Here is a 23,042-nt window from a genome sequence, read left to right as displayed (position 1 = left end):
TTTTCTAAATTTGTTAGTTTCATAAATTGAAAATCAAAGTGGTTTCAGGATATCTCATTTGTCAGAATCAATAAAATATGCAAGTCCTGATGCTTCCAGATATTATTGAAGTAAAATCTGTAAATGAAAGAAAGAATTTTTTGTGATCTTCACCATATTCCATTCCCTAATTCTCTTCCTGAGAATACCTGATATGTTTTTGAGAGGAGTTGGAAATAGAAGAAACTTTCATCGGTTTGTATTCGATTGTGAGTTCAGTCACTTTTTTTTTTTTTTCTCTTTTTAGGATTTTCCTAGAGTATAATGGTGTAAGAAACTAAATATTTGATAACCATGGCTTTGTAGTGGAATCGACACTTTCTTTTTATCACAAAAATAATGTAGTTTAATAACGAAAGGCCGCAATTGATATTTGTTGTTTATTCTCCAATTTCTATTTCATGGCTATTTGTTGATCAATGAATAAAACAATCATCGCTTTGCAACCTTTCTTCATCGAAAACTGTACTAGTGATGATAAACATCTTTCGTCAAATATTACAATCAATATATGCAAGATCACAAAAAAAAAAAGAAAAAAGAAAAAAGAAAGACTCAGTGCCAATATTGATTACTAGTACCAAAATGATAAAGAATTAGGATGAGGTTGGTGACACTTAGATGATATCAATATTTTGCCAATGACAAAGGCTCATCTTTTCTTCTTCTTCTTCCTCTCATATAGAGGTAATGAATAATCATACATACACGATATCGTTGGCCAATTAAACACCTCCAACAATCGAGGTAGAAAATAAATGACAGAAATGAACTTTAATTTGGTGGTCTAGTCAGATGAAATAAAAATAATAATTACATATATATATGCCAGCAAATAACAATAGTAAAGAAATAGCAATGGCAAAGATAGAAAGAAACAACACAAAAATAAAAACAAATGCATATCTATAGTGACACAAAAAAAAAAAAAAAACGACAAAAATGGTGCAAACGAAAAAAACAACAACACTATGGTATTATAAAATCAATTTTTTTTTTTTATTTCAGAACAAAAAGTTCGCTTAGAGATCAATATAAAACAACTATTGCAACGGGATCTGGACTTGATTCATCTCATCACTGTATTTTGCAACTCGTAACGTTAGAATCCCATTTCTGTAACGGGTGTCAATATCCCTTTCATTGATTCTTGGGGCCGGAGGCAATGGGATCAATCTTTCAAACTTACCAACCGGTCTTTCAGACACCCTCACATTGTTCTTATAGTATTCTGGTGGGTATTTTGCAATCTCCCCACTGATGATCAAGGTGTATCGATCAAAATCAAACACCACGTCTATTTCTTCTTTAGTGGTACCAGGTAATGGTACATTGATAACGTATTCTTCATCGAATTCAAGAATATCAATTGGAGGAACCACCCCGAGTTTTTTTTGATCGACGGTTGCTGGGTTAAATGCCGATAAATCATAAAGATACTGTTTTCTGAATCTCGAGCGGTTCTTGAGCTCTTTACGAAGTAAACGTTTGTTATCGTACTTCCTTATCACTTTATCAATGATATCATCCTCATCACTATCATGATGAATCTTGCGTTCCTTTCCAAGACTGCTGATCGAAGATCGACGGCTTAAGATATGGTTCACTTCGTCACCTAGTCCATCTTCAAAATCCGACAAATTCCAAAGACTTTCCCCATCATCGTCATAATATTCATCATCGCTTGATCCGTAATCATCTTTAGGTTTCTTTTGTTTATTGGCGTTTTGCATTGTCACAAATTGTTGGGCGTATGCCGCGTCAGTTCTGAATCGATACTCGTGGACCATTTGGGGAGTCAACCCAGGGGGAGCAGTTTGTGACATTCCCCTAAGATAAAAGAAAAGTTGGATTCTTGCTTGAGGAACAAGACTAGCGTATAACTGTTTTGCCGCATCTGGTAAAGTATTATAGAACTGGGTCAATACCGATTGCATGAACGTTTGTTGCATTTGATCTTGAACTCCAGATTGTTGTGGTTGTGGTTGTGGTTGACCCATTAGTGGAACACCAGCCATCCCGGCTCCATACTGTGGTGGCTGTTGACCATAGAGGAACTGTTGGCCAGGAAAACCTGCTTGGCCAGGAAATTGCTGGGCGAATTGTGGAGGCATCTGAGGATTAGAGGCAAATTGATTTTGAAAAAACTTCCCAGCAGCAGCAGCTTGTGCCTGTTGTGCCGCTGCCTGTTGTGCTGCTGCTGCCTGTTGTGCTGCTGCTGCCTGTTGTGCTGCTGCTGCCTGTTGTGCTGCTGCTGCCTGTTGAGCTGCTGCTGCTTGTTGGAATTGCTGGGCCATTTGTGGATCCATTCCTGGGAATCCACCTGTTTGGTGATTCATTTGAGGTATCCCAGATACTGGAGTCCCATGAGGAGTCTTAGCCCCTGACGACTTCCGACGATGATGATGTTTGGATTTGGCACTATTAGGAGTGCCTGCTGGTGGAAACTGGAACATGTCGTGATATTGTTAATAGATCTCAAATCAAAGAAGAAGTGGGAAATCGCGACAGTTTTTTTTTCTTTTTTTTCTTTTTTTTTTTCGAAATATCCCCAACTAACATTGATGTCAAATATTGCCAGCCTTTAAAGTCCTCCCCGTCTACCACAATCAAGACACGCTGATAGTCGCATAATACTGCATAATACTACATAAAAACATGCGTGGTGAAGAACTTTGGTGAATCAAATCATCGTATTTAACTGTTTATACAGGTGGCTATTCTATAGATGATTAAATGTATAGTCTATTAATATATTTGTGAAATGAAATGAAATGGGATATAACTTTTTATGAGAAAAACCAAAAGAATTGAAAACTAATATCCAGCTAGTCCGACAAAAAAAAAAAAAAAAAGAAAAAAGAAGAGAAAAAAGTTGTTCCAAATATCATATAGAGGCTTTCTTGATGTACGAATGTCTCAAGGGATGATTCTAATAGCAGGGAGCTTGTGTATCAATGAGTTTCAATAAAAGATTTAACTGCATCTGGCATCAATCCAATGATAGAGAAATTAAAGGGTCCGTATTTTAGGTGATGTAGCAATGTAATCAAAATAACATTAAAAGCCAGTAACCTGGGGGGCATTATCCATATAGTAAATAATCAACGCATGCGAAATAACTTGGTTTAATTCTAATTGTGTTTTGCAATTTTTTCAACAAGGGTCTAATGAATTTTTCTTTCTTTCCTCAATTTCCTCTTTGGATCCTGCCACAAACTTACTAGTGGCAAAATGCCAGCCCATTTCCCCGCCATTTGTTAAGAATTCGGTGTTTCCAGTAAAATTGACTCCCCATTGCTTCTTTACCGGGTCCATCACGTAGGAATCTAAAGAACAGGTACTGGCATCAATCCTCAAGTTCTTACCGTCCCCGCCGTGTTCAGGCTTAAGAAATTGATGGGCGTTATCATAACCTAGGAGAGCCATTCCAAGGGCGATTTTCGTTGCGGCATGGCTCACCAACATTATACTCTCGACTTCTGGGTATTGTTCCTCCACCTTCGGAATGAAACTTTTCCAGAAAGCTTGACAACGGTGGAAAATATCAACTTCATCTTCGCCAGTAGGGTCTGCAATAACGTCAGAGTTATCGTACCAATCGCCAGATAACGTTGGGAAAAATGTTGAAAGTATACGTAATGATGGGGGGTCTGGAATCGGACCACGGTTTTTCTTGAACCATTCACCAATTCCTTGTTCGAGGAAAATCGGGATGTGAAGACGGTTTGCGGCAGGGTTTGCGGTTTCTACGCATCGATAGAACGGGCTAGAGAATATGAGTTGAGGTTTTGGGATTGCTTGGTCATGGAGGTATTCACCTAATTCAGTTGCTTGGTCAACGCCATGGGGGGCTAGAGGAGGATCACAAGCGATTCCTGTCAACGGGGCCACGGTATAGGGAAGCCAGTCGGAGCGGTAGCCATGACGGACGATGTAGATGCTCCTGAGGGTCATGTTGGATAACGAAGAAGAAGACATGAGATGGGTTTTGGAGATTAACAGCCGGAGTTTGGGGCGTAATGATCGATCTTTTTTTTTTTTTTTTTTTTCTTTTTTTTTTTTTTTTTTCTTTTTTTTTATTTCCCTTTTCGCTTATTTTCAGAGTGCGCAAAAGGATAGAAAAACTGGTGATGTGGTGATGCCAATGTTGTGAACAATAGCGGGTTGAAAGAAGGTAGTAAGTTATGTTTGACGGGGGGTGGATGGGAAATATATAGTAGATGAGTGTATTTTAGATGGCTGGAGGGATATGTACCGCTTATTATGTTTATGCTAATCTGTGTTGTGTTGAGTGATGGTGCTTGTAGATAGATATATGGCGATGCAATCACATGCGTACATGTTGTAACAGAGAGACAGATGATATCCACCACCACAAAATTATTATTATTGTTGTTATGGAACAGACGATCTTTCAGAATGCAATAAAGAGAATACTGTTGAATAGTGTCTTTAGAAGTTATAACCCAAAGGCCTCTCAACAATGATAAAATTTTGGAATTACTCCAACTTTAATCGATGGTTTTCAAAGATTTTTTAAAGGGAAAACAGAAAAGCAAGAAAAACGGAGAGATAAATGAAAAAAAAAAAGGGGGGTAATAATAATCACATAGTCTTTGAAAATCATCGTATAATTGAATAAATTAGTATATATCTCGTGGCACTTCTAAATGCCTTTGGTTCATCTTCAACACCAATGCGACCCCATGGCAGCTTGCCGACGAGTTCCATCTAACGGCGGATCCAATTCAAGCCACATTCATCGCCATCAGTAATTCTATTAATCAAACAATCTTCGAAGTTTTGTACAATTTTTTAAAATCAGATCGCCCAAGAATTTTGAATGGTTATTACAAAAAAAAAAAAAATGTTGTAATACACTCCTACATTGTGAAAGGTTGATTTTATCTGTAATTCTCAAGATTACATTATTTATTATATTTTATTTTAACATTCGTTACTCTGTTGATTATTACGCTCTTTAATATTTTTTGACTTTCTTTTTCATTCATGATGAGTATGTTGGGCCCATATATAAATAGTACTGTGCTATCAACTATTATTTCGTTACAGAGTCAAGCCACTTTCATTTGGTATGATACTACATTTTTTGTTTGTTTTTGTTGCTTTCATATACCCATCTGTTGATGTATTTCTTAGTATAAAGATTTAGCAAAATTTTAATCAAAATTAACACTAATACTTTTTTTTTTTTTGTCTTTTTTTATCAATAATGGCAAATTCATATATCACTTGATGATGAATCATTTTAAAGGTTTCAATAAAGCTTGAAATGGAAAAGAAATTAGACAAAAATTGACCAGGCCATCCACCACCAAAATATGATCATCTTATGGCAATCTATATTTTTAGAGATAGGCTCAGTGACACTGTTCTTCTTTTTCTTCTTTATTTCCTAAGCTATTATAGCTGTCGACCATGAATGTGATGTAATGTTTCCTCTTGAAGAATGAAGTAACAATGCACAAGGGTTGGTGAGCCTGTAGCATTACATCGTAACTATGTTGATACTTCTTATCATTGCTTACACATATCAAGTATAATTATTTTTATATATATATATATATATATAAATACAATAATTATATGGAATCACCAGTGTACAATATAAGCAATATAGCACAGCGGAAAAAAATAAAGCTAAAAAAAAAAAAAAAATAAAATAAAATTGAAAGCATCACGTTAGTCAAGAAAACGACAGCTCACAAGCCATCAGCAAATATATATTTCTAGTTTTTACCAACACCAGGATTATTGTTCTTACACTATCTACAAAAGCAACATAATAAGTCCATTAAATATGGTTTCATTCGAAGATCACTTATCACTTTTCAACCTTTCCCTCGAGGAATTGGAACAACTTCAAGAAGGCACCACCTTGAAGAAGTTCAACGCCGATGAGGCCTGGAAACTCGGGTGTCTTACCAGAGTTTTGGCGATTGAATTGTTTCCTAAACAATCGTTGGTGATTGATATCACTTTGGCCAGCGGACAAGTTTTATTCCACACATCTTCTGGTTCGGGGACCGCGGTGGATAATGATGAATGGGTGAACAGAAAGAAGAAGGTTGTGCTAAGAATTGGTAAGCCATCGTTTATGGTGGGACAAAAGTTGAGGATGAAGAAGATGACGATGGAAGAGTCGCTTGGGATTTCTTCGATGGAATATGCTAGCCACGGGGGGTCTGTTCCAATCAAGATTGATGGGTTTGACAATCTTATTGGGGCGTTGACGGTCAGTGGGTTGCCACAGGGACAAGATCATTTGCTTGCCACCACTGCGTTGAAGAAGTTCAGGGATTTACAATAGAAGTGCTTATTAGATAGTGACTACATATATAGGATAAAGCAATGTAGCGTTATACCAGGAGTTTTTTTATAAATATTGTAGTCAAATATATATATATATCTATCTATCAGAAGATGTGGGGGAGGGGGGGAAAGAGAGTCCGGGTAAGCAAAAGAAAAGACCACCGTTCCCAAAGAGGAAATCCCCAATCACTGGAAATTTGAAAAGAAAAAAAAGACGCGACGCGACGCGTAACGGTGGTGGTGGCCGAGGAAGGGTAACCGCCGCTTGCAAACTTCGAAGCTCAAAAAAAAAAACAAAAAACAAAAAAAAACAGTTTGGTTGGACACCCCAAAACAACAGCAAGATATAATAAAACACCGCTTGAACCTCTCTCTGCTCTGTGCTACCTTGCTCATCGTCATACTACCTTAAGCACACCATATATTGCCTCGGCTCGGCTCATCACTCAGGCCCCCGACATTCCTCCCAATTTATCTCTCTCTCTCTCTTCAAACCGGCTTGTGTGTTATCATCACTGCACCCTCCCTCTCTTGCTGCAACAACCCTTTTTGTCCCACTATCAACATCAACGACGACGACGACTCAGTCATCTTTGCTTTCGACAGAATTATCCATCCATCCACATCCACATTCACATTTACATCACATAATGCACCACTTGACCCTCGACTCCCCCGATACCACCATCAAACTCAAACTTCTGGAGGTCACCAAGGCCATCTATGGCTCCAAGAAAATGGTGGTCCTCACCGGGGCGGGGATCTCCTGTAACGCCGGCATTCCAGACTTCCGCTCTGCCCACGGGCTTTACAACGCCAACACTTCTACCACCGTCAAGGGCAAAGATCTCTTTGATATCTCGCTCTTCCGCAATGAAGACACGCTCCAAGCGTTTGCCAGCTTCATGGAAACCCTTTATGGACATACCACCCAAGCAATGCCCACCGAAACCCATAAATTCATCCACCATTTGAAGAAACACAACAAGTTGTTGCGCTGTTACACCCAGAATATCGATGCCCTTGAACGGAAACTCGAACTTCACACCGGGATCATCGAGGCGCAAACCAGCAATTTCCGTAAACACTGGAAAGATCTTGACGTCGTCCAACTTCATGGTGATTTGCACGCCCTTTCTTGTACCGCCTGTTTCGCCCACTTTGACTGGTCCGCTGACCTTCGTGTCCAGCTAGCTGCCGGAGAAATCCCCGAATGCCCAAAATGCCTTGAGAATTATCACCACAAAAGCGCCGAAGGTAAACGTCTTTCGTCGCTTACCGTGGGAATGCTTCGTCCTACAATCGTCTTATACGGAGAAAACCACCCTCATTCAGAAAGTATTAGCCGAGGAATCAGCATGGACATTCGTTCTCGTCCAGACTGTCTTGTGATTTTCGGGACCTCACTCCGAGTGGATGGTGTGAAAAAGTTGGTCAAGACCATGGCCAAAGAAATCCATGATCGTAATGGGAAAGTGATCTTTGTCAACAAGACTAGCCCATCGCACGCAGTGTGGGGGGATTTCATCGATTATTTCATCGAAAGCGATTGCGACTCTTGGATTCGCTCGCTCAAACAAGACTATCCAGATCTTTTCTTGACCCAACTTGAGCTTGATCAATTGAAACTTAAAAAGTCGAAAGGGAAGAAAAAACAAATGATGTTGACCCCTCCACCAACTCCAAGCACCAATAAAAAATTCGACGTGAGCATTGATCCGAAAAGCATCAAGTCAAATGATAAAATCAAGCAACTACTTGGTGAACGTGCCCTGCCCGAATACTCGCCGATAAAGACCAATCGTATTATCGACCTCAGTGACGAGGAATTGGACGTGGTAAAACAGGAACTCAAGAAGAAAAACCCATTAAAGCAGATAAATGGTAATAAAAACAGCAAGAGACCTACCAGACCACTGTCAAAAGTGTCCAAGGATCTTGATAAAGAAAACCAATCCCCAAAACGGTCATCTCCGAAAAAACAACCGGTTATAAAACAGCGACAAAATATCGCAATTATTCCTAAGATATGTCTATGATTGTGGACATGTTTTGTTTTTCTTATTATTATTATCTTTTCTTGTTTTCTACGATTATTTTCTTTGGCGGTGTGTATTATTAGTTGGTTTCAAAAAACATTTAAAATGTGTCTCTAGTAATTGTCCGTAAGATCTCGGACGTGAGTATTCGTTCGGGACCCGTGATCCTCCACCCCAAAATTTTCATTCAAAAAAAAAAAACAAAAAAAAAATAAAATAAAATGAAATAAAAAAGGCAGAGTACACACACACACAGGGTGCTTCCTAATCACCGGAAGTAAAACGTAACAGTCAAAAACACACCCAAGCAACCCCATCCATCACACCAGGAGTATAAAAACATATACAACAATCACATAATGGCCTCTTCATCTCCAGGAAATAATGAATTCCAAATCACCGCGTTTCAACGGATGCTCAGCGCCTGTGCTGGGCTGATTATCAATTCGCTAGTGGTTACTCCGTTCGATGTGGTGAGGATACGCCTTCAACAACAACAACTTCTTGAACCTTCACAATCGGTAGCAGTACCCACAGGTTGTTGTCGGACCCAGCCAGTATTTTGGCTATCTCCAGTTGACTGTTCCAGCCCCTGTGCCACCGTCCAACCATCAACCGTCAAACTAACCGGAACTTGGCAAGGACTCAAGTTTATCGGGATCAATGAAGGAATCACTTCGCTTTGGAAAGGGGTATCTTTAGCGCTTTTCATCGCTATCCCTGGTAATATGGTGTATTTTGCTGGCTACGATCATTTGAAATCTAATATCCCATTCATTCCTTCGTATTTCACCCCGTTGGTCTCGGGGGCCATCGCCCGTACCGGGGCAGTTATCGCCATCGCCCCAATCGAATTAGTGAAAACCAGATTCCAAGCCATGCCATCATCATCATCATCATCTTCTTCTTCTTCCTCCCCGCTAACCACGCTTTTGAAAGATACTATACACGCAGTACGGGTTCGTGGGTTGGGCCAGCTATTCAAAGGGCTTGAATTGACATTGTGGCGAGACGTCCCGTTCCTGGCGATTTATTGGGCATCGTACGAATTCTTCAAGCATAGACTCTCATTATTGAATCGGATCAATAATAGTAGCGATGTGGCGTTTGTATCGTTCCTTTCAGGCTCGCTTTCCGGCACCATTGCGGCCATCGCCACCAACCCATTTGACGTGGGGAAAACTCGACTTCAAGTGGCAGCCGATGAGCCGGCTGATACTGCTGGGGTTAGAAATACCTTGATTAAACGATTACGCAAGAAACGCCCATCTATGTTCAAATTTCTCGGAGATATTGCCAAAAATGAAGGGGTAGGGGCGTTATATGTCGGTCTTACTCCAAGAATCCTCAAAATCGCCCCATCTTGTGCGGTCATGATATCGTCTTACGAAATTTCTAAGCATTATTTTGCTAAACAGTATTACATACAAAATAGAAAGCTTGGTTGATTTGCATCTACCATAATAATACTGCCAATTTCTTTTAACTCTTCTTTTCTGTCTGTGCATTTTTTTTCTTTTTTTTTTTTTTTTTTTTTTTTTTTTTTTTTAAAACAATTTCAAAACAAAACTTTCATGTTTATATTATAGACCTTTTCCATTTCTTTGCTAATGTATTATAGCTAACAAAATATTTCTTGTACATAGTATTATAATAAGAAAATATTCCTGATTTGTTATTATAGCCAGCTAATATGCAAAAAGTATAAGGAAAAAACAAACAAACAAACAAAGAAATCCAGGGAAAAGCCATCTTTCGACATCATATTAATTGTTACCTTTCAAGTCTAAAATTACTGCCATTCGTGACTCATATCCAAACTTGTTGGTCTACCTTGGAACCCTACCGGTAACTCTTCCTGGCTGAAAGGAATTGGCTCCAAATTTTTGGCAATTATGTTCCCTGAAGTGGATATAATATTCTCTTGGCCAGGAACTATGATCTGATGATGCTTTGCCTTTTTTTCCTTGAAATCAGGTAATGGAATTTCATCTTTAGTGCTTGCCCTTGATTGCAATGGTGAAGAATAAACATTATAATGTTGCAGCGGCACCATTGGCATCGAAAAGATAGCAGGCTCACTTTGGATCGAAAAACTGGGTTGTGACTGAGTCATTCTTATGTTTCCATTTTCAAGAGTGATTTGCCCCTTCTTGAACTTTTCGCTAGGGTGGGCTTCCAAGAAATCGTCAGCGAATTTCCTAATTTCCATACAGTTGTTATGCAACGTCGCCAAATATTGGCCTAGAGTATCACTTAATTCCCCATTGATGGACCTGACAAATTGTTCGTCGACAATATTCTGTTGTGCCGATTGTTCTTCTAATTTTTCTTGCAATAATAAGGTTTCTTGCTGGGGTTTATTACCTCTGGTAACTTTAAGCTGCTCTCTTGTTCTTTCTTTCTCTAATTTTGTATCCGCCGATTTTTTTTCCCTTATATAGACTTCTGAGAATTTCTTCTTCAACGCCTCTTCTGCTTGGATGGCTCTATCAGTATTTTCAAGCCCTTGTTGTAGACAGTTGAGAAAATCAATGATCAACTTTCTGCTCTCTTTTTCTGGAATGGTATTGGACCACATGTTGAGTTCTCTTATCACCTCGTGCTCCTGGAGACTCAACTTCTTATGGATCCGCACAAGTTTAAGGAGCTTATTGCTGATTGTTTGGGCACTGGGACCGTTCACTCTAGAAGAAAACCGACGAATCATCACGTTCAAAGGATTGCTGCTGGTGGTGGCCGAGCCAATCACTGGTGGGAGTACCGCGGACATAAAGCTGTAGTTTGACAACCTAGATCTTGGGGGATTCAACCCATTTGTACCGGCAAGGAGTTGGCTTGAATCAACCCGGATATTGTTCATCGTGTACTACCAATAGAGAATGATAAATGTATTTGGATATTTATCACACGTACACCAGGTTCCCCCTTATATTATATTATATATTTCGGTTAATTCCTTCAATATAATTGTTGTTCTGATTTCTCAAAAAACAAATTATTATTATTATTATTATAATAATAATAATAATAATAAAAGTTATATGACACAAAAGCCACATTTTTTTTTTTTTTTTGGCTCTGCATGCCAAAGGTACTTACTTACTTACTTACTTTACTCACTTACAATCACAATCACAAGAAACAAAAAAACAACATTTGAACCAGAAGGAATAGTAATAGTAATAATAATGATAATGATAATAGGTGCTATAAAATTGATATCGTATAAATATATATATATATATATATCTAGTTTTTCTTATTCTGTCCAATGTTCAACCCAGTAATAGACGCGATGTAGTTTTTAGTGCACTCAATAGCGCTATCGACAGACTTTATGGTGGAGGAGGTAGTGGACTCCACGGCCTCAATGGATCTTTCTACTCCAGAGACAATCGAGTCTTGGGCATTAGCCACCGCTGGAACATTTTGTTGTTCCAAATGATACACGAACCCCGTGGTGTTGGCAAAAGTGATTGGCAAAGTCCAACGGAACACCGCCAACCCAACCACCGCTGGTAACAACACACGAGCCACTGGACCCCGGCGACGGGCAATGATCGACCCAGTCAAGATCCCTGTGACAATGTATAATCCTCCTGGCAATAAATCTTCCCGTCTATCGTGCAATTTGGCCACCGTACCAGTGACATGATGTTCCAAATCATAATAGTCTTTGGTCACCCCTTCGGCCCCAGATTCCGCCGACTTCAAAACATCAACGGTGGATTTTCTGGCCTTGTTGAAGAACCCTTCCAAGTAGTCTGGCGAACGCACAGAAATCCCATCGACAAGTTTGTTAGGACCTAAGGATTCGATCTCACTGGCAGAAGCCGGTACAATAGTTCCAGGAATTGGGGTCACATTATCATCGTCCTCATAAAAGTTACGCTTCTAATTTGGGGGTTAGTAAAAAAAATTAATAGATAATGTATGTATAAATACATAAGCTACCAATCAATATTGGTTACCGCAAATGAAAAAAAAAAAAAAAAAGAAAAAAAAATATAATATAATATAAACTCACTGATTCATTGTGAACTTTGTATGATGGAAGAAGAGCCAAACCAGCAAGACCAACAAAAGTGGTCTTAAAAAACGTTAGTAAAAACTTTTTCTATATCTTATCAAATGAAAAGAAAAAAAAAAACTAATATTCATAGCAATATAATGGGAACGTAGATATATCCTTTATTACTTACCAGGAAAGCTTTAGCAAATGGGAATGACATTTTCTGGTTGAAGGTACCTTCTATCAATGGGGATGCCTCCCCGATGTGATTCTCAGTAATTGCCTGAATTTTCATTTGTGTGGGATTTTGTCGTGCTTTGGTGATCAATTACGTAAACACACAGGAAATTGGCTACCAGATTATGTAAAGTATTACATAACCAGAATAATAACCCAATAACTAATTGTTATATTTGACATACTCACACCACCAAAAAGCAAAGAATGGATATATTAAAAAAAAAACAACCTCAAGAAGCAGAAATAAAAAATAATAAGTAATAATATGTTTGTGTAATAGATTATAAAAAAAAAAAAAAATGCCAAATCCTATTCATCATCATCAATTCTGAAGCGATCATCATCATCATCATTCTTGTCCAGAGAATCACCACTGATATCCCCAAGTTCGATATCTCTATCTAAATTGAAATGAATTTCAGGATCGTCAAAGTCTCCAGAGCTACTACCCAATCTTGTGTATTTTCTCCAACGGTTTTTCCCGCCAATCTTATGGAGGATCATTTGCACAATCAGGTTTCTTCTCTGTTTACCAATCAACAAGTACGCCACTACAACAAGCATACCCAAAAACACTAATGATCCCGAAAGACGATGGTCTTCTAACCTGTCCCAATGGGAATCGTCACTATCGTTGGTTTTGTAGTTTTTGTAATTGTCGGCACTGATGAAATCCGGTCTTGCTGCAACTCCTTCCACTTCCCCACCGTAGTAGAATGTATCGGTGGCCAGACCATGGACGAAACCGACTTTATCGGGTTGGGAATTGGTTTTGGAAGCGAACGCCGCCGCGCCTTCAGCAGAAGAATACAACACCGCTCGTCCAAGAGTCCATGAGAAATCTGACCCATTGATGCTTTCTGCCACATGAATGCTCGATTTCAAATCTTTTGAAACGTCATCGTCATTACCATCAATCCCGTACCTTGGGAACCCTAGCCCACGATGCAAGATATTGAGAACCCACGATGATTTATAACACAATTCCGATAATTCCTCATCGGACAAATCCGACAAGTTTGCAATTTCCGCAGTATTCCCACCATCGTTCAATTTTTTCAATTCGCTCCAGTGGATATTACAAATCCCGGCGGTTTTCTCATAAAATGACTGGTACTTGTAAGCGTTAGAGTATTTTTCATCGATGGTGGCATCGAGATTATGATCTTCTTGCAAACCCAACAAATTCCCAATCGAGTCCCAATAACCACTGACCCCAATGAATCTATCGATATCAAAGTCCAACGCTGGTAAAGTTTCCGATAACAAACAGGACGAATCATCTTGAGGGTTGGTGATATCACAGTTGGAAGCCCCACCATTATTCAGGGCAGTGGTGGCGAGTAATGGGTATAACGCATCGAGACAACTGGTGAAATTCCCCGAGCCTTGTACCGTGAATTGTTTCCCAGCATTAATGGTATCGAACTGCAATACCGTGCTGTATCCCACCGGCAAGCACGGATCTTCAAGCACCAATTTCTTGTCGAAATTCTTATTTTCATTCTTTAATGAATCTTCCACAAGGATATTCAAATATTTCTCGTGTGATTGATACATCCCATACCCTAAAAATGACGCGGAAAAAACATCGTACGATAAATCTGCCGTCGATTGGCCAAACGACGCCAATTGTAATCTGAACAACGTATTGGAATGTTCCACCACCTCGGTCTCATTGGGCTGGAACGCAATCTGGGTCGACGCCCCACCCATATCTAATAACCCATAAGTATGGTGGTTTTTCCCATGGTCATGGTCTTCAGGATTATTGAACGATCCCATCAAGTAATTAAGGCCAATCCACCCGTATAAACCTTCGACATCCCCATTGATCACGTTGATGTGCGACGCGCAGTCCGGCAAATAAAAGTTGGAGTTGTCCTGGATGTACTCGCAAGTATTTTTCAATATTTGATACTGTTCACTCGGTTTAAGCAACCGCATTCCTGCGGTGGCATGGAGAAAGATCGGGGTACGGTATTGCTGTTCTTTTGGGATGATCTTCGACGCTTCTTTCAATAAGCTCTTGATATGGGTTTTCCCCACCTTGCCAGGTTTCGACTTGAACGACGAAATCCCCGGTTTTATTTTCTTCTTCCATTCTGGTCGGGTGTAGATTGATGGTAATGCATCGTCAAAAGTTATTGAATCAGGAACTCCATTCTTTGAATCTCCATGGCCATTATCCTCCTTCTCCTCCTCATCATCATCATCATCGTCATCGTCATCGTCATCGTCATCGTCATCGTCAGTATCTTCATCAACACTGCTATGACCACCTCTCTTGGATAAACTTATTCTCTTCACCAACTCTGGCTTCGACCGGGAAATGGATATTCCTTTATCTACCAAGTACTTACTGCTCAACCAATTGTAAATGTACGCCCTTGATCCTTTGGAACCCGAATCTATGATGATGATATAATCATAAGGAATGTTCTCCTTATTCAAAACAGGGCCCTTTTTATCCATTCGTCGCAAATCCATCTCGTCTTTTATTTTATTTTATTTTATTTTTTTTTTTTTTTTTTCCTGTGTTTGCAAAAACAAATCCGGTTTAATATTATAATTGAATATATTCAATTATCGGGGTCAAAAAAAAGTTCCTCAAAAGCCAAGAAAAAAAAAAAAAACTAGAAAGAAAGTCCCGGTGCTTCAACGAGGGAAGATATCCTTTAGAAAATATAGAGTATTTGTTATAACGAAGTCTCCGCGAAAATACAACCACGTATGTAAAAAAAAACCACACAACACCTTTCGTTCGCTAAGCTTCCTACACGTTAAGCATTTTCTGGAACCAATAATTTCCACCGTCATTATTATCATCAGCAAAGCGCGGTTACCCGTGTTACTCACCCAGATCTACTACGTCCGCAAACGGTAATAAAAATACACTTTTATTATTATTAACATCTGGATATTTACAAACCGCAGATCGCCTGTAATAGTCCACAGATGATAAGGCACAAGAACCACTATTAAGAAACAGCATTAGGTCGAACCATAACATCAAGTCTGGCAGTGCAATAATAATTTTTTTTTTCTCCATTTTTCAACTAATTGTGTTATTTGTCACTAATTTTTCATTTGAACCAAAATCATTCTCTTTCAATTGGGTAATGATTGATTGTCAGCCTGTAGCCCTCAGCTTTGTAGAAGTTCATTTTCTTTTTCTTTATATATATATGTATAAAAAAGCACCGTTTTGTCAACTTGAAGCAGCAGCGGTTTCGTCATTGTGATTGGACGTTTCACCACCTTCCGATCCAGTAGCACCGTTTACCTCATTACTCTTAACCTTCTTAATCTTCTTTGCGTTCTTATCGCTCTTTCTCTTTTTCCCTTTGCTTTGCTTCACTGGTCTTTCTTCATCCTCAGAATAAACAAAGTCTGGTAAATCATATAATCTAACCCCTTTTATTTGCAAGTCGTTGAATTTCTCGTCATAAGTTTCAAGCTGTTGGCAGAATGATAAGAAGTCTTTACAAATCATATGAATATCAACCTTTTTCCCCTCACCGTTACTATTCGATTGCAATTGCAAACCAATGTAAAGCGATGTTATATGGACAGCCACATTAGACTCGTCTTCTATAAGTTTTTTCGTTTCTTCAGAATTCTTATTTTCATCGGTGATCTCAGTGTACTTTTTCATTAGTTCTTCACCTTTCAACGTACCAAATGAGGCTAGAAGTTCCCTGCGACCTTCGATATCATCACTAGGTATTATGAAACTATGTTCAAAATATTTGACGTATGGATGGGCCAAGCTTATAGCATCATGGACCTCCAATTTTTGCACTAAGAATCGAAGTCTTGATTCAATCCACCCACTCCATTTCAACGCTTCTTCTTCACTACCCTTGGTTGCCGCAGTGACCGCCAAGTATGACTTATAATTGTGGAAAAATTTGTGTCTCTCAAACAATGAAGACCATGGCTTTTTTCCTAAAGATATATCGGTAACAAACTCACTGCCTCTTTGAAATTCCGACAAAATCACCTTCATGGTAGAGGTGGTGATATTATGGGTGGCACACATCGATGGATAAGCTGGGGTAATCACTGGCATCTTATGCTGTCTATCCTGAGCGTATAGCCGTGGATTCCACACTCTCACTTGTAGAGGCCCATCTTCAATTTGTTTCAACAAAACCGGCTGAGGCCAACTCCATTGATTAAGAATATGAAAGAATTTGATAACAATAACCGCACTGCAGGCATTTGGGTACAATTGACAGATTCTAGCCACCAACATTGCCCAAGCAACCCCCCCAGGAAACCCAAATACGTTACCGTAAACCGCTCTTCTCTGAGCCCATAACTTGATGGTTCTTAACGCATATTTGAAAGCCATAGGTTTCGGTACTAGCTGTAAGATCTCGTCGGTGACTCTTGTACCATTGAGAGCTCTAATATCCTTTTCATCGATATTTCTTAATAGATTCTTATCGAGTAAACTCAAACTCAAAGGAACCTGGTTGACATCCAATCTAGCACAAAGCATATCAATGGAAATCCCACTATATTTGAATTTGATGACGGGCACGTACGCTTCAGATACAACCACGAGTTCATCCAAATCCTCTTGTTTTCTTAACATATCCGCAAACACGGTGAAGAAATCCTCCCTGGTGACATGTTTTGGCACGACTATCAAAGTATCAATATCGGATCCTGGACCATAAACCCCCAATCTGTACGAACCGAAAGTAAAAATCTTCCCACCGGCATCCTTGGCCATACCTTCGGACATGTTTTTTTTAATTGACACGTTGTAGACAAACGTCAGGGCCAATTTTTGGAAAGTCTTCAACACCTCGTATCTTTTTTTGGTGGCCTCTTCACTTTCAAAAGATCCCTGTTTCTTTAACTCACTGATCATGGAGGTATTGAGAGAGGTTTCCGCATCTGTTGATGCTTCTAGGGAAATGGGTGGTGTAACCCCATAAGTTTTAACTTGAATCATGGTTGACTGTGGTGGCACGCAAGGAATTGAAAATCAAACACAAACTGAAAAAGGCAAAACAGCGAATTGTGCAAAAATTAAATAAGAAGTGAAGAAACAAACAGAGAATATAGGGTCCGGAAATAATATTATCAAATCAAATCCTGTTGATGATTATATCACGAAATGAAAAAATAAAGAAAAATGAATAGTTTCCACTAATCGTACAAAAGCACAAAACACCGAGACCAAAATGAATCTTTGGGTTCACAAACACTCCAAGGGGCAATCCTCAAGAAAAAAAAGAAAAGAAAAAGATTGCAAGTAATACAGATATCAAATGAGAATACAGGATATTCGTGGCAATGACAAATGATCTATATTCTTGGCTGAACAGTTCCAAACGGTTGGAGAGTAGTTCCTAACAGAGGCGAACAATTGGAGATTGGCGTTTTTTTTCGTCTTTTTTTTTTTTTTTTTTTTAAGAAATTTTGTTAGCTAAAAATAAAAGGCGGGCGCGTTTTTCTACGGTCACGTGGATGGATATTCTATCTAATGCCGTATATGTTCAACATTTTACTACTCATTAATGTATATCAATATATATATATATATATATATATCGTTGATAATTCTAAATATATAAATCGTCTTTAATCACATGGAAGTCTCTGCTGCGTGGTAAATATTGATGGTGCGATCGTTGGCTGAAGAAGCAGCGAGAACCATTTTGTGAGGATGTAATGCCAAATTCAAGATGTTCCCGCTTCTATGAAACCCTCCTGTTCCTCTCGTTACACCACCATAAAGATAACTTCCCGAGCTTCTCTTGGTATCTAGGTTCATGTTTCTTTGGTCATTGTAGAAATCGGAAATCGTGTACCCTGAAGTACTCCAAACCTTGACGGAGTCCGATCCGGTAACGAATATCGGAGCATGTTCGTGAACCCTCATACTCTTTAAAAGAGAGCCTGTAGCAAAGCTTTCAACAGGATCATCCAGTCTAATATCCCAAAGCTGTACTAACCCATTGTTTGAAGCACTCACCAATTCTCTAAAACCCCCTCTTTGCATATGGATACTGTTGAGAGAAGTTCTAGATGGTTTGCTCGGATCTTTACTTCTGCCAATCCATTCTTTCACCATCTCGTCTCTTGGTGCACTTCTTTTATCATAAACTCTAATATCACCATTACTGAAACCAGCAGTAAAAATACTACCATCAAGTTGATCGCAAGTGAGTGAGGTGATTGGGAATGATGATCTCTTAGGAATAGTTCTATAGCATTTTTCTTTAAATGCATTCCAAATGTTGATCGACTTGATATTACCAGTGGCGATCAAATCACCCCTTGCTTGCTGCCATTCAAATAGGAAATTCGTACCATCGTTGATACCCATCACATTACTCAAAGTCTGCCACGAGGAAATGAGTCGGCATTGATCAAGATCTTCGAAATTTTTATATAATTTCACCGTACCATCGTTACAACCCGCCAAGAGAATCGGCTTATCATCCTCATTCATGAATTGTATCTGAGAGATCCTACTACCCACAGGATTGTTATTGGAGAACAGACACAAATTTTCGCCGGTAGAATAATCCCACACACTGATAAGGTCTCTATTATCCGAAGTGACAAGATAATTGTCAAATTGGGTGAATTCAAACACTTTGGTTGAAGTTTCCGTATGAATGGTCTGCAGGGAAACCGACCAATCGCCTCTTAATGACAATTCTTTATCACGTTGAGCAGAATCAATCAAAGCGTCATTTCTAGATTTTCTCCACTTACCAAACTTCAAATCATGATCATCGATTAGGGGATGACACTCTGGCCACACCAAAAGTTGCGGGAATTGATAATACTCTTTGGAGAATTCGACTAATTGAGATTTCAATGGGATGGTAGGCTTGGTGGTCTTCAAATCCATTGGTATAAATCTTGGAGGTAATGGATGAGGTAAAGAACCAAAAGATTCTCCATCAAAAAATTTATGATTTCCCGCTGATTTGAATTGACTGGAGAAGCTACCCGATCTTTTACCAGTTTTATCACCGTTTTGATGATGTTGTTCATGTGGATAGCCAGTCATTGATTTGAAGAAATTGGAAATCGAAGTAGTTTTGTGCAACAAACCTTCTACCCCAGAGAAGGATTTTGCAGAGCTAACGGAATTGATTGATTCATCATCACTTTCCGCAGAGACTCTTCCTGGTCCATTATGCTCATTAGGATATATATATGCCGATACCACTCTTTTGTTTTTTCTTCTGCCATTCGCTCTATTGTGCATACCATTGATCGGTTTATTATCATAATATTCGTAACTGTCATCATAATTATTATTATGGTTCTTGGATGAGAAATCCTTATCATCGGCTCCTAGCTTTTTCACCAAGTAATCATGACAGTATTCAAATGGCTCCTTCAACTCAGGAGATTCTTTCAAAGAATTCAAAACATAAACAATCACTTGCTCCGAGAGATTTTGCACCTCATCATGGGGATCAGAACTGAAGATCAAAAGCGCTTTCCAGCACGCACTATAAATAGTACCGTATATTTGTGCTTTTCTTCTAAACTCAAACAATTCTTCATGAGCTTCAATAATGACAATTTCCTCTTGCAAAGATGAAAACGCAGCAAGCCTGAAAAGTGGCAAGTATTTATATATGAATGTTGATAAGAAAATAACCATCTCTTTTCGAACAGATACCGATGCATCATAAACATTACTGATGACTTCTTCCGCTAGTTTAATTTCCAATTCTTCAAGCTCTGCGGTCAACTTATTTGATGGATGATCATGAATTGTCAAATAAGTGGTGAAACTGCAAATTATTGCCGCTCTCAAATCTGGCATACTATCTTTATCATGGAATATCTTGATTAATCTGGTCAAAATATTGGATTTGTAACAGATATATTTAGCTTGAGGAGACCCGTTCCAGACTTGGGAGAAGAATAACGCACCCCAAAGCTGCAAATTTGGATGGGTTTTCTTGCCCCTCTCGATAAATACCATAACTCTAGCAAATAAGTCGTGGTCAAATAGTTTATCTCTACCAGTAGGATAGTCCTTGATGAATAATGTCAAAACTACCAACGAAATCGTCAAATGATGATAAGTCAACCCCACATCATTATTGAAATCGATTAATTTATGCGGCTTAGCTTCAAAATCCTCATCCGGAATATCCTCATCCAGGGTTCCTTTGAAAACGGACAAAGCTGGTTTACCAATTTTAGCTTCAAGTCTTCGTTGTTCTTTTGCTTGTTTATCAATACTTTCAAAATACGCATTTTTGTGCCTCACCTGGGTTTCGCTCAAGATTTCCTTTTCAGGTAACAACATGTAGTAGAAATACTTGAAACAACCACTGTTAGAAGTGTTCAAATCATATTGCATACTTTTATAATCACAAGCCAATAGTTTGGCCCACACAAACGCCAACATCGGTTTTAATTGTATCACTGGTGATTGTAAAAGTTTCACCACATAAGCGAAAACCCCGACATTCAAGGCTAACGACACCGCCCATGGACCCAAATCAACAAAGAACGCCAACATTTTCAAAGCCCTGGCTCTGTACTTTGGTGTCAATAATAATTGCAAAATCATTGCCAACTGAGGCGGAGGAACTTGGGTATAACGACCATACTGAATCCAATTCTTCAAATGGTCTAACGAAGCATCAAAGAAGTTCGAAAAAATATATCTTGGGCTTTCGGTTAATGCCACAGTCAATGATTTTTCTGGATTAATCTGCTTTAGTTGTACCAATGAAGTCAAAAAATGTTCAATTGCTAAATCCCAGTGGGCCCATAATTCATTTTCATGACAATCAGGCAAAACTGGATCAGAAACGGGGTTACAATTATAGTATTTCATGATTCTTTGAGCAAGCAAAAAGTTTCTGAACAACGCACAACAAACGGAGTCTTGTCTAAAACAACGTCTAAAAAGGTTTCTTGGAACGCATGTATAAGCAATAGTATCTGTGATCGAGGTGTAAATGTACGATAGGTCAGCAATCTGGTCTTTTCTTTCCGGGGTTCTTTTGAAATACGAGGTATCAAAATCGCTCAATTTGTGAAACTTCATTTTATAATCTGAGGTAACCTGACTCAAATCTTTGTCGAATAAACCACTATAGTATTCCGCGGTCAAAGGGTTTCTTAATAAAAAGAATTTCACAGATATTTCAATAGGAGTAGTCATACAACAAGTGAACAAATCTGCTGGAACTTCTGGTAATGATGGTAAAGTTTCATCTGACGAGCATGCAGCAAATTGATAGCAATCTAGAAACAAGGTTGGATTCATAGACATATTATATCCGTTTGCGCCATTATTTTTCATATTGGGGTTTTGGAATCCATTACTGTTAGCGAATGCAGAATTTTGATCATACTGTTGTGACTGTTGTGGTTGTTGTTGCTGTTGTTGCTGCTGCTGTTGTTGTTGCTGTTGATTCTGTTGTAGCTGGTCCTGTGATTTCATTTTCCGTTGAAGCTCGTTATAATTATCAATTTTAACCTGAGTACAGTACTTGAAACTGTTTACCAAATTTCCAGCCTTATTACAATCATAGATAAGAACGCTTGGGGCACTCAACCAGTTCTGCAAATCATTGATGGGGACCGGGATATATTGTGTGTATTGACGATTGAAAACCCAAAATTCACCAGATGGTGTTGGATCGGGCACCCCGTGCCCATTATAATGGAACAAATATCTGTTGATTTGATTAGGGGTATCTTTAACCGATCTCCTCCATGTTATCAAGGCTTTTTTCACATCGTCCACTACCGCATCTGGAAATGCTTTAAAGGAATTCTTCACGCTCATCGATTTGTATTGCTTGACGACATTGTCGGCAACCGCAGTAGCTGCTGCCGTATGATTCCCATTGAAAGTATAAGGGTCTATCCAACCTTCAATCTTAGAGCAAGGCTTACCTTTTCTGCCTTCAGGAGGTTCAACTGATGCATTGAGACAAATGAAAATCCCACCATGCGACGTTTGAATTTTGGTTCTTGGCGCCTTCCAGTCTGGGGTGAAGGTATAATAATCACCTTTTAATTTTTTTTCTGCTTCCTCAATTGGTTTGAAGTTATCACTATACTTTTTCCCGTAGAAATAGAGATAAAAGTGCGTCAAGTGTTCTTTGTAGTCTTCGTACGCATCCTCAAATCCATGTCTCGTCTTAATATTCAACGGCTTGAATTCAAACTTTCCCTCATCATCGACCAAATTGTCGTCTGTAAAAGGGACATCTTGAATAGGAGAAGGAGCACTCATATTTTTTTCTTTATGAGAATTCAGGCAATGCTCCTTTTTCTCAGTTGTGAGCAGTGTTAGATTCTTCGTTATCAGAGGAATGGGTTTATCATCAGCTGCCTTTTACTTCTTT

General features: G+C 38.9%; 10 protein-coding genes across 10 annotated transcripts; 3 read left to right on the top strand and 7 right to left on the bottom strand. All coding sequences in view use genetic code 12, as the record gives it.

Annotated features, from left to right (window-relative positions):
- Positions 1-1,082: 1,082 nt before the first annotated feature.
- On the bottom strand, positions 1,083-2,495 carry DASC09_002570 (Hsp20/alpha crystallin family protein; the record flags this gene model as incomplete). The annotated part of the gene is made up of 1 exon (XM_064993860.1): positions 1,083-2,495. The coding sequence occupies one exon, from the start codon at positions 2,493-2,495 to the stop codon at positions 1,083-1,085; it is 1,413 nt and encodes a 470-aa protein (XP_064849932.1).
- Positions 2,496-3,195: 700 nt separating this feature from the next.
- Positions 3,196-4,020, bottom strand: DASC09_002560 (histidine phosphatase family protein; the record flags this gene model as incomplete). Its single annotated transcript, XM_064993859.1, has 1 exon — positions 3,196-4,020. One exon carries the CDS (start codon positions 4,018-4,020, stop codon positions 3,196-3,198), a length of 825 nt encoding a protein of 274 aa, XP_064849931.1.
- Positions 4,021-5,863: 1,843 nt separating this feature from the next.
- On the top strand, positions 5,864-6,373 carry DASC09_002550 (uncharacterized protein; the record flags this gene model as incomplete). Its single annotated transcript, XM_064993858.1, has 1 exon — positions 5,864-6,373. One exon carries the CDS (start codon positions 5,864-5,866, stop codon positions 6,371-6,373), a length of 510 nt encoding a protein of 169 aa, XP_064849930.1.
- A 652-nt stretch (positions 6,374-7,025) lies between these two features.
- On the top strand, positions 7,026-8,414 carry DASC09_002540 (NAD-dependent histone deacetylase HST3; the record flags this gene model as incomplete). The annotated part of the gene is made up of 1 exon (XM_064993857.1): positions 7,026-8,414. The coding sequence occupies one exon, from the start codon at positions 7,026-7,028 to the stop codon at positions 8,412-8,414; it is 1,389 nt and encodes a 462-aa protein (XP_064849929.1).
- A 359-nt stretch (positions 8,415-8,773) lies between these two features.
- On the top strand, positions 8,774-9,862 carry MTM1 (Mtm1p; the record flags this gene model as incomplete). The annotated part of the gene is made up of 1 exon (XM_064993856.1): positions 8,774-9,862. One exon carries the CDS (start codon positions 8,774-8,776, stop codon positions 9,860-9,862), a length of 1,089 nt encoding a protein of 362 aa, XP_064849928.1.
- Positions 9,863-10,206: 344 nt separating this feature from the next.
- On the bottom strand, positions 10,207-11,277 carry DASC09_002520 (uncharacterized protein; the record flags this gene model as incomplete). Its single annotated transcript, XM_064993855.1, has 1 exon — positions 10,207-11,277. The coding sequence occupies one exon, from the start codon at positions 11,275-11,277 to the stop codon at positions 10,207-10,209; it is 1,071 nt and encodes a 356-aa protein (XP_064849927.1).
- A 389-nt stretch (positions 11,278-11,666) lies between these two features.
- DASC09_002510 (MICOS complex subunit MIC26/MIC27) lies at positions 11,667-12,724 on the bottom strand (the record flags this gene model as incomplete). The annotated part of the gene is made up of 3 exons (XM_064993854.1): positions 11,667-12,311; positions 12,445-12,507; positions 12,620-12,724. 3 exons carry the CDS (start codon positions 12,722-12,724, stop codon positions 11,667-11,669), a joined length of 813 nt encoding a protein of 270 aa, XP_064849926.1.
- Positions 12,725-12,978: 254 nt separating this feature from the next.
- DASC09_002500 (uncharacterized protein) lies at positions 12,979-15,159 on the bottom strand (the record flags this gene model as incomplete). Its single annotated transcript, XM_064993853.1, has 1 exon — positions 12,979-15,159. The coding sequence occupies one exon, from the start codon at positions 15,157-15,159 to the stop codon at positions 12,979-12,981; it is 2,181 nt and encodes a 726-aa protein (XP_064849925.1).
- Positions 15,160-15,880: 721 nt separating this feature from the next.
- On the bottom strand, positions 15,881-17,641 carry PAP1 (polynucleotide adenylyltransferase PAP1; the record flags this gene model as incomplete). The annotated part of the gene is made up of 1 exon (XM_064993852.1): positions 15,881-17,641. The coding sequence occupies one exon, from the start codon at positions 17,639-17,641 to the stop codon at positions 15,881-15,883; it is 1,761 nt and encodes a 586-aa protein (XP_064849924.1).
- Positions 17,642-18,277: 636 nt separating this feature from the next.
- KOG1 (ubiquitin-binding TORC1 subunit KOG1) lies at positions 18,278-22,930 on the bottom strand (the record flags this gene model as incomplete). The annotated part of the gene is made up of 1 exon (XM_064993851.1): positions 18,278-22,930. The coding sequence occupies one exon, from the start codon at positions 22,928-22,930 to the stop codon at positions 18,278-18,280; it is 4,653 nt and encodes a 1,550-aa protein (XP_064849923.1).
- Positions 22,931-23,042: the final 112 nt, after the last annotated feature.

This window comes from Saccharomycopsis crataegensis (assembly GCF_037102585.1).
Source record: "Saccharomycopsis crataegensis DNA, jcf7180000000072, whole genome shotgun sequence".
In the NCBI taxonomy this organism is placed as follows: Eukaryota; Fungi; Ascomycota; class Saccharomycetes; order Ascoideales; family Saccharomycopsidaceae; genus Saccharomycopsis; species Saccharomycopsis crataegensis.
The sequence above is the reverse complement of the archived record's forward strand: the minus strand, read 5'-3'. Positions and strand labels throughout refer to the sequence as shown.